The 10,197-nt window shown below is 58.8% G+C and overlaps 1 protein-coding gene across 2 annotated transcripts; it reads left to right on the top strand.

Moving 5' to 3' along the window:
- Positions 1-4,054: 4,054 nt before the first annotated feature.
- On the top strand, positions 4,055-9,142 carry PTMA (prothymosin alpha). Of its 2 annotated transcripts, none has more exons than XM_022567959.3 (5): positions 4,055-4,302; positions 7,117-7,188; positions 7,442-7,538; positions 8,046-8,119; positions 8,398-9,142. In XM_022567959.3, the coding sequence occupies exons 1-5, from the start codon at positions 4,258-4,260 to the stop codon at positions 8,443-8,445; spliced, it is 336 nt and encodes a 111-aa protein (XP_022423667.1). In that variant the 5' UTR covers positions 4,055-4,257; the 3' UTR covers positions 8,446-9,142. The 2 variants fall into 2 exon arrangements, with proteins under 2 accessions (XP_022423667.1, XP_022423668.1); XM_022567960.3 differs by having other exon boundaries at positions 4,056-4,302; positions 7,445-7,538.
- Positions 9,143-10,197: the final 1,055 nt, after the last annotated feature.

The raw sequence follows: 10,197 nt of genomic DNA, 5'->3' as shown, positions 1-10,197 counted from the left end.
TTCACACAGCTAGCATGTGGCAGGGCTGGGATTTGAACCCAGGCAGCTTTAACAACATTTATATTCTTTCTGGTCTCTTGGGAATCAAAATTGTGAGATGAACAATTAGGAATATGTTGGAAATGGCTTAGGAGCAAGAATTGCAAACACATGTGCCTACAGGGTCAGGCAAGTGAAGTAAATGTGTGCCTCAGGCCTGCAGAGAGAGGCCTGTTGTCCAACTGAGAGTGTGTAGGCAACCAATCCAGAGGTGTCCCTAATTCAAATTCCCTAAAAACAAAACTTGCCCGGAGGCCATTTGGGTCCCCTGGCTTAGAGCAGCTCTAACCTAAGCCCAGTGCACCTCAGGCTGTAAACAGACCAGGGACAGGAAATGTGGGCTACCAGGGCATACCAGTTTGTCTTTGGGTGGGGGGGAGTTTGAAAGGCTACAAAAGCAGCAAAGGGCAGAGATGCATCCAGTAAGTGAAAGTGATAGGGGATAGGAAGAACACCCCGTTCAGAAACAGCAAAGGAGGGGAGGGGTTGCGTGTCACTGGAGGAATGAGGCTCTTGATTAGCCTAAATAACTCCTTCCCTTATGAGCTGTCAAATACCACACTTCTATGGCAAGATGGAGGTCCAAGTCCACTTTTTTTTTTTTGGCTGCGTTGGGTCTTCATTGCTGTGCGTGGGCTTTCTCTAGTTGCGAGCGGGGGGGCTACTCTTTGTTGCAGTGCGCAGGCTCCTCATAGCAGTGGCTTCTCTTGTTGCGGAGCACGCTCGAGGCACGCGGGCTTCAGTAGTTGTGGCACACGGACTCAGTAGTTACGGTTTGTGGGCTCTAGAGCGCAGGCTCAGTAGTTGTGGCGCATGGGCTTAGTTGCTCCGCGGCATGTGGGATCTTCCCGGACCAGGGATCGAACCTGTGTCCCCTGCATTGGCAGGTGGATTCTTAACCACTGCGCCACCAGGGAAGTCCTCCAAGGCCACTTCTGATCCATCGCTCATCTAACAACGCAGATTCCTCCATTCTAGGCTTTTAGCCTCAACTTAGTCACTGATTCACTTGGTTACTCCAGGTCCCTTGGTCTGCTTTCCTTTTTTTTTTGTTTTTTGGCCAGTCGCCTGGCATGAGGCATCTTAGTTCTCTGACCAGGGATCGAACCCGTGCCACCTGCAGTGGAAGTGCAGAGTCTTAACCACTGGACTGCCAGGGAAGTACCCTCTTGGTCGGCTTTCTTGACTTGTTAAAAGGAGAGTGATATAATATTAGAGGCTGAACCTATAAATTTGCCGATTTTCAACTGGTTTTGACCTATAAAAAACATCAATTTCATATAATTCAACCCTATAATTGTCCTACCTACTTTGGAAGGTGTGGAGAATAAATGAAAATGCTTGAAGCATGAGCCAAAGGCTCACTGCCATGTACACACCAGGCAGTCAGTGCTCAGTGAAGGTAAATGCTGGTTCCAGAACCAGGTGGACATGAGCCTTCCTTATCCACTTCTAGCAAAGTCAGCTGCATAGGCACAGGGCCAGGCAAAGCAGTTTTTCGAGGGAAATTCACATTCATCCAGTTGGATCCACCCCCACCCCTGGCCCCCCATAATGGCCAGAATCCAGAAGAGTCACGTCCAGTCTTCAGCCGTGGACACAGAGAAGACTGCCCGATGCCACTATCCAGACAGGGAAGAAGGCTCAATCGCTTAAATGCGGCACAGAACAAGCTCTCAATGCATCTGGGTTTTGTGGACCAAACAATCCCCTCCAGGGTAACCAGAGTTTAATGGTTGCGCCGCAGGTAAAAAGCGCTCTTCTACCCCATTTATGACACCGCACAATCCCTCCACCTCTCGGATAATGTGACACAAAGGAAGGGTCGCGGCTGCAGCAGCCAAGGAGAACCTTCCTCCTCTGGGGCGAAGGGCGGCCTCAGGTCCGCGTCGCAATGAAGGCAACTGATGGCGGGCGGGAGTGGACCGAACAAAAGGTTTGGACTCGTGGTCCTCACCATTGCGAGTCCCTTGGATTGGCGCGCGCCCGCCCTGGGTAAAATCCCACCTATAGCCATTGGGGCGCCCTAGGGCAGGGAGGGGACCCGGAGGGCGCCCCCTCCGCCGCTGCGTAACCGGGACGGGATGGCGACCGCCAGGCAGCGGGAGGTGGCGCCGTGCCCCTGCCCTGACCAGCACCTGCCCCACGTTTCTCCCCGCCAAAGGACAGGGAGCCCGGGCTTCTCTCTCCCTAAAGGACAATTCGCTTGGGAAAGCCCCCACAGGCCAGCGGCCAGACTGGCAGATGTAAAGGGGATGCGGGCCTGAGGCGCGAGGGACAGGGGGAGTGGGAGGGGACCCAGATCCGGGTGGCCCTACGCGCCTGCTCGCGGCTGGGCAGCCGAGTCCGGGGCCTGGGGAGGCAGCCGGGAGAGTGCGGGGTGAGCTCAGTTAACGGGGTCTCGCGGTGGGAATGGGGCCAGTTGGCCCCTGAGCTAAGAAAACCAAGAAGGGCGACCCACTCAGCCTCTCCTCTCGTCCCCGACTTCAAGCACTGCAGGACTTGGCATCCGTCCCTCCTCCATAATCCCAGACTCCGGGTTTTCTCCATTCCCAAATCGGCGGCCCCAAGAGACAGACAGCGGAACCTGCCAATGGCAGGACGCAAAGCGTCAACTTTGTGTTCGCCCGCCACTCTCAGCCAGTGTGCACTCGCTTCTCCCGAGTCCCGCCTTCCGTGTCGGGCGCCCCCTTCTGGCAACACGGGGATGAACCCTATCTGTCGCCATCTTGTGTGTGGCACAGGTATTTTCCTGGAACGTCTTTCCACTTATTCTAATCTTTCCTCCCACACAGCTGGTTTCTTAGTTCGACAGCTAAATGCGACGGTGATAAGGAGGGTGTCGCCGACGGTTTTCAGATAGTCTGAGTGGGTTGGGTCGCCACGTCACGCCAGGCTTACCGAGTCCAACGCCATCTTGAGTGTGGCGGCTTAATGGCTCCCTTCTTCGGGCTCCGCGTGTTCCCTAAATGGCGCCCCAAACTTCATGGAGCCCCCAAGGACTAGATCAACTGGTCTAAGGGACGATTATTTTCCCTCGAATAACCCCGCAAAGAATAAGTTCATGTGCCCTTGGCAGTGTCTTAAGCCGGGTGGGAGAGCGATAGACTCGAAGGCCGGGCCCTGGAAGGATCCCAGTAGCTGTCGCGACGGCAATGACCGCTCGGGGCAGGCGCAAACCAGAAATCTAAAGTGCGGGGACCGTTGTGTGGTGCGACGCCCGCGGGCTGTCCTGTTCGAGGGCAGAGCCTACACAGGCCCTCGAGTCCCCTCGATGCACGAATCCCCGAGTGTGCGTGCTTGGCACGGAACCCACTCGTAGGCTGGCTTAGGCGGCAGACGCCGGGGCTGGGAGTGGACGACGGGGTCACCTCCCCAGACTCCGGGCGCCGGGAACTGGGCAGAGGGGGTGGACGTCGTAGAAGACGGGGCGCCCCAAGTACGCGGGTCTTAGCCTCACGCCCTCATTGCTCGTCGTGGGGCTTCCGCCGACTTGCGCTGGGACAGCTCATGGTGGGATGTGCCAAGGCGCGGGGGGTGGGCATACGGGCAATGTGCAGGGCACCGCCCGGGGCAAGCACAGCCCAGCACCCGGCCTTCCCCTCCCCCTCGCTGGCAGCCGTCGTGTGGGCCGGCAGCCTCCTCCTCTTTCCTCCCCCCCTTCTTCCGAGCAAGCGTGGGGAGGGGTGAGGACCGGGGGCTGGGCGCGCAGCTTTGCCGCGCTTTGGCTTTCTGCGTCAGCAGCCCCAAGCAAAACAGCGGCGGGAGCGCGTGCCCCGAGCGCGAGCGCGCGCCCCTCCCCCACGGCATTGGTGCCGATGAGACCCAGCAAACTCAGGCCTTGAATGACAGTACGGTCGGCGACTGCGCAGCGCGGGACGCACGAAGGCACTGCCGCTTTAAGCATGCTTGCCCATTGTTCGGAATCGAGCCAATGAGTGAGCGCCCGCTCCCTGCTGCAAGCCAATAGCATTCGGGCAAGGGAGGCCGAGCGCCGCCCACTAATCTATATTAAAGGTTCTGGCGCCGCGTGAGTTCTCCACTGGCTGCTCTGAAAAGCCATCTTTGCATTGTTCCTGCGTCCGGCTCCGCGCTCGCCGCAGCCACCTCCGCCGCGCGCCTCCTCCGCCGCCGCGGACTCCGGCAGCTTTACCGCCAGAGTCGTCGAATTCCCGCTTTCTTTTCAATCCGTGCATCGGATCACCGGCGTGCCCCATCATGTCAGACGCGGCCGTGGACACCAGCTCCGAAATCACCACCAAGGTGAGGTTAGACGCCGCCCGCCCCTTTGGGGTTCGCGCGCCGCCACCACCGGAGCGGTGTTTGGCGCGCCGCACCTGGATACCCCGAGCCCGCTATTGCTTCCTTCTGCGAGGAGCCCGCCCGCCCCCAGCCTAGGCCCCCCAGGCAGTTCACTCTTTGTGCTTGCGGGGGAGGGGGCGGGAAGCACCGCGGGCAAACGTGATGCCCGTCGGGGAGTGGGCCGGGGGCCCTCAGGGACCCGGAGGGGCTGGCGCGGAGGCTGAGAGGCTCGAGGGGAGGCTGCTCCATGGCTCTCGAAACTTGTTTGTGACTCGTCTGAGTGGCGGCGGGAGGATAGGGGCCGGGCTGGGGGTCGTCGGCCCGCGGGGCGCACGGAAATAACTTTGAAACTCCGGCGCGTTTGGAATCGGAAGTGCTGGGGGGGGCGCGTGTGCGGGCGCAGACCGGCTGCGGGAAGTGGCGGCTCCGCGGCGAGCGCCCGCCGGCGGCGCTGCTCTTTGTTCGGCGCCGGACCCGCCGCGTTTCGCGCCTTGTAGTGGGTCCGAGGAGGCTTATCTGGACTAAGCTCTGATAAGGCGGAGTGGGGCGGCGGGCCGGCGGGCCGCGACGTCGGTTGTCTCCGCGGAGGTGTGAAGGTGTTCTCAGCCCTGGGTGCCCTCGGGGAGGTGGGGGTGGGCGTCCGGGGTTGGGGGCAGTGTGCCGGGAGCAGCCGCCCAGCTTCAGTAATTCTCCGGCAATACCGGGCTTGACTGAGGAGGAGGCGAGCCCACGCGCCGGAGGGGAGGAAACGGAAAGTGAAGGAGCGGCGCGCCGGGGCGATGATGGGCGCCCCCCGCGGCTGCCCGGGGGCACCGTATTTGCGGCTGCTCCGGAGACTACGCGGGCGAACAAAAGCTGCGGCCACGACTGGCTTGTTGCGGAGTCGAACCGGGCACCAGAGGCTGTTGGGGCCCGGTGCTGCGGGTTCACTGCCCTCGGTTTTGAGGCCCTGCGCGTTTGGCGCAGCTCCGCTCCTGCGCGCCGCATCGGTCCCGCTGCCTGCCCCGGGGAGTGTCTCCGCCCTCAGCGGGACCACGGTACTTTCAGGAGGGATCGCTTTTTTATCCTTCGGCCCTTGTCCGCGCCGCTGTCGTGCCCCTGCAGGGGCGGGCGCGAGTCACCTTGGCGTCTCCTTAACCCCTGTACCCCTGGCGTCACCTCTGGTTCTTTCCCAGGAGCGACTCCCCCGAAGGAGCGGAGATTGGGACCCGGATCTCCGCAGGGGCTCCCTCCGGCCCTCACTGGGCCCAGCCGGGGAACTAGTTCGGAGGGGAGGGTCAGCCCTACCCAACGCGGGCTTTCGCTTTCCTCTAAGGTGATTTCCCCTTAAGAGCAATACAGCTCTGTGGAGTGCGTCTCCGACGGCCTCGGGCTGTGGGACTGAAAAGGCCCCGCGGACTTCGGGGCAGCCTCCCGCGGGACTTTGCCCGCCAAATGCAGAGACTTAGATACCGCGCATCTAGGCCTGCGCGGGGAGGCGGCGGGGGCGTCCAGAGGCCGGGAAAGACAGGAGAGCAACTGGCGCGCGCTCGGCGGTGCCAGTGCCTCGCGCGGGCTCCGGGTCTCCGGGGTCAGGGGCGCACTCGGCGGCTCCAGGCCACGTGCTCCGCGCGCGCGGTGCGTGCAGAGGCCCGCGCGCAAAGCCCGCCGGGCGGGGGTGCGCGCCTGCGCGCCGCGACCTCCCCGCCCCCACAGCTCCCCGGGGCTCCGGCCACCAGGGGGCGGGAGCGGGCGGCGCCGGGGTCCGCTGTGGACTGCACGGGGAGAAGCTGGAGGACGGGGCCGGCAGGTGCCCGGGGGCTGTTCGCAGGACGGCGGCTGAGCGCCTTCCGCTCCCGCGCCGTTCGACGTTTGTTTGTGATGGCGGCGGAGTCTGCCGCACTGAAAAAGTTAAGGGGTTTCGGAGTGTCCGTGGCGGCGCTGCCCTTTGGAACCCGGGCCGTGGCCGCCTTGCGAGGCGCGGTCCGACGGACACAGAGCTGACCCGCGGACGGGCGAGAGAGGCAGGGACGGAAATAGGGCGCTGCGGGCGGCGCGCCTCTGAGTGCCAAAAGGCCTCTCTCGGGCCCAGGAGAGCGTCCCCTGAGACCGCGCCCATTTCCAGGCATCGGTCTGCCACCTCCTGGGACAGCTGTTGGGTATGGAGGGATTGGTGGGATTCCGGTTCCTTCAGATAAAAAAAAAAACAAACCCGTGCGCTTGCCAGGTCCTGCGCTGCCGAGGGCTTGGAGCTCGAGCTCGGCTGCGGGGCTTCTGGCTGGTGAGGCTGCTGTCCCGGTTTTGCCGGTTAGCTCCCTCCCATCCCCTTCCCAGGCTAGTCCACCCACGGGAGTCCTCCCCCCCATTGCCTTATTTATTTACGGCACATACCTTGTGTCTTCCAAGAAGGATTTGTGAGAGGCGGAGCTCCCTCTGGTTGGAAACAAGTACGTGAGGAGTGTGTGAGTGAAGTGTTCCCAGGCTCGTCCGCCCGGCCAGACAGGTTTCGGGCTGTGGTGCCACATGGCTCCTTTCCTAAGAAGCATGAGTAAAGCCGCAGGGGGAACAGCCGTGGTGGGCCCTTTTTTTAAAGTGTGTTTGTTTTTAAGGGTTGAGAAGTAGGACGAAATCCTGACCATAGACACTCGGTATCCTGTGATCCGTCCACCTGTAACATTCAGGTTTTAGCTTTGGCCATCCAGATCAGCACCGCATCCCTCGTACTTGAAGGCCTGGGCTCCTTTGGCAGCCCTGGGTTGCCCAAAAGACTGACTGGCTTCCTTTTCCGTTTTGAAGGACTTAAAAGAGAAGAAGGAAGTTGTGGAGGAGGCGGAGAATGGGAGAGAGGCACCTGCTAACGGAAATGCTGTGAGTGTCTACCTTGGACATGACCCCGTAGCAGCTCCTGGCGAAGATTTCTTACTTAGACTTTGGGCTTAATCCGGGGTGGGGGGAGGGGGCTGAGGCCTTGGACAGCTACGTGTCAGGATCTCTTGGTGGAGCTTCAGGGGGCGTGTCTTAGGTGGTCTGGTCTGTAGAAGCATTGGGCAGGGTCTGGAAGAAGGGATGGGGCAGAGTGATGTTCTGTCCTCATCTGTAAGCTGGTCTGTTTTCTGTCGAGGAGAACGAGGAAAATGGGGAGCAGGAGGCCGACAATGAGGTAGATGAAGAAGAGGAGGAAGGTGGGGAGGAAGAGGAGGAGGAGGAGGAAGGTGATGGTGAGTAGCTTCGTCTCTTTTTTGGGGGGTACGTTTTTCTGTCCTCTAGCAAATGGGGAGGGATTGGGGGCTCCCCGCAGGGGGGCAGATCAAATGGACCACCTACGACGGGGCTTGCACCTGCAGAGCTGGCATCTTTTCCCTTGCTTTAGGTTAGTGGTGTGGAGCTGTGCCCCAAACACCACGGTCACTCTCCCACTGGAGAGTGCCGTCCACACACTGATCGGTTGGTCGGCTTCTCTGGCTTTTGCTTGCGCCTTCATTTCTCTGGAGACAAGATGTCTGCGATGGGCAGTGTGGGTACCCTGACGGCCCAGTTTGTCAGGCAGCAGAGACGGATCAGGGGCACTCCATCCTGCCAAGACTGTTACTGGGAGATTGCCCAAGGAGCTGTAGTTTTGCTGTCCCCCTCCCTGTTTCTGGCTGCCACTGCGTGGGAGAGCACCAAGACCCTCCCTGGTTGGCTAAGGAAGGCAGAGTGCTTTACCTGGGCTTTATTCTCTCCAGGTGAGGAAGAGGATGGAGATGAAGATGAGGAGGCTGAGGCCGCTACAGGCAAACGGGCAGCTGAAGACGATGAGGTGGGTCTGGTCTGGCTTGACGCGGTGAGAGGGCTGGGATGTGAGGCACTAAAACTGGAGGGGCTGATGGGACTTGAGTAGTTGTAGTTGGTGTGGGGGGTGGTCCTGAGTGGTTTCCCTTCTCATCTTGAGCAGGAACAGGAAGCAACATGGGCCCAGCCTCCCGGAGGCCTCTGGGGCTGCTTGTGCCTGTCTTGGCTCTGCCAGCAGGAGCTGAGGCAGTTGGTGGGTGGGCCCGGTGGGTTGAAAAGGGACCTTGACCATCTTTCCCTTCCCAGGATGACGATGTTGACACCAAGAAGCAGAAGACCGATGAGGATGACTAGACAGCAAAAAAGGAAAAGTTAAACTTAAAAGGCCACCGTGACCTATTCACCCTCCACTTCCCGTCTCAGAATCTAAACGTGGTCACCTTCGAGTAGAGAGTCCCGCCTGCCCGCCCGCCCACTGCGGGCAGTGCCACCGCAGATGACACACGCTCTCCACCACCCAACCAAAACCACAACGCGAATTTGCAACAGGGGAGGGAAAAAGAACCAAAACTTCCAAGGCCCTGCTTTTTTTCTTAAAGTACTTTAAAAAGGAAAATTTGTTTGTATTTTTTATTTACATTTTATATTTTTGTACATATTGTTAGGGGGTCAGCCATTTTTAATGATCTCGGATGACCAAACCAGCCTTCGGAGCGTTCTCTGTCCTACTTCTGACTTTACTTGTGGTGTGACCATGTTCATTATAATCTCAAAGGAGAAAAAAAACCTTGTAAAAAAAGCAAAAACAACAACAAAAAAACAATCTTATTCCGAGCATTCCAGTAACTTTTTTTGTGTATGTACTTAGCTGTACTATAAGTAGTTGGTTTGTATGAGATGGTTAAAAAGGCCAAAGATAAAAGGTTTCTTTTTTTTCCTTTTTTTGTCTATGAAGTTGCTGTTTATTTTTTTTGGCCTGTTTGATGTATGTGTGAAACAATGTTGTCCAACAATAAACCGGAATTTTATTTTGCTGAGTTGTTCTAACAAAGCTGTCTCAAGCCTGGTTTTTCTGTTTTGGTTTCTTCTGGTTTCTGTTTTTCTTCTTTTGGTTTCAGGGGCAAGGAGAAGAGGGGAGGATCTTGAGCTCTGGCCCAGCTGTCCTTCCTGGGGACAGTGGATTTGAAGACACCAGTCGGGGGGGCGGGGAGATGTGCCCCTTGGGCAGCAGGGTCTGGTGGGTGGCCATGCTAGTCTAAGACTGAGCTGCAGTTGGCTGGTGGGATGTGGTGGGAGCGCTGGGGCTTTGGGCTGGAAGGGGAGCCACTTACCAGGTTAGTCCCTTCCTACTGATTTGTACTGGGAGCCTCTTCTCAGGACCCTGTCATTGGGTGCTGCCACGTTAACCCGGTTGCCCTGGCAGGAGGTGTATACATCTCCAGGCACTCTGGGGGAACGGGCTACGAGTGGGGCTGCCCTCTGTGGAACCAGGGGGTGGGATGGGGTGTGTGTGAGCCCAGGGCCAAAGATCCCAGAGATGCCACCTCCCAGTGTGGGCAGCTGGTAAGCTGGCCCTTCACCTCAAAGGCCTTACTGGATTTTCTTGGCCACAGAATGGCTCCCCCTGGTGGTGACATGTGGTACCTTCCGGTCCCTTAGGATATAGTTCCAGGGCAATAATGCAGCCTTGCCCTCGTTTTCCAAACTCTGGCCTCCAGGAGAAACAAATACCTTGGTGTCTGGGGGGGTGGGGCGGGCAGGGGGCAGCACCCTACCCCTTAAACACAGGGATGGTAGGTGAGCTGTTTTGATAGGTAAGCAGTGAGTCAGAGCAAACGAAGTGTGACCTCAAACTCAGGCCCTTAGGGAGAGAGGTGACTGTTCAGAGCACTCTAAGAAACTTCTGGGGTCCACAGATGAGCTTCACGGGCTGGAGCTCCCTGCAAGCACCCATGGTGTGTGGTATGCCTTCTCTAGGGGTCAGGGAGGGTTGAAACCCCAGGGTTGGGGGAGCCTGGAATTTGCTTTGATTTTAAGGTGGAGAGGCTGCAGGACCCACCTCTGCCGGCTGGATGACACTGGCTGCCTCTTGTCCCTCCTGAATGC

The sequence above is a fragment of the Delphinapterus leucas genome, chromosome 8 (genome assembly GCF_059928025.1).
Source record: "Delphinapterus leucas isolate spDelLeu-1000000601 "Yukka" chromosome 8, BTC_Dleu_Yukka2, whole genome shotgun sequence".
Classification (NCBI taxonomy): domain Eukaryota; kingdom Metazoa; phylum Chordata; class Mammalia; order Artiodactyla; family Monodontidae; genus Delphinapterus; species Delphinapterus leucas.
The sequence above is the reverse complement of the archived record's forward strand: the minus strand, read 5'-3'. Positions and strand labels throughout refer to the sequence as shown.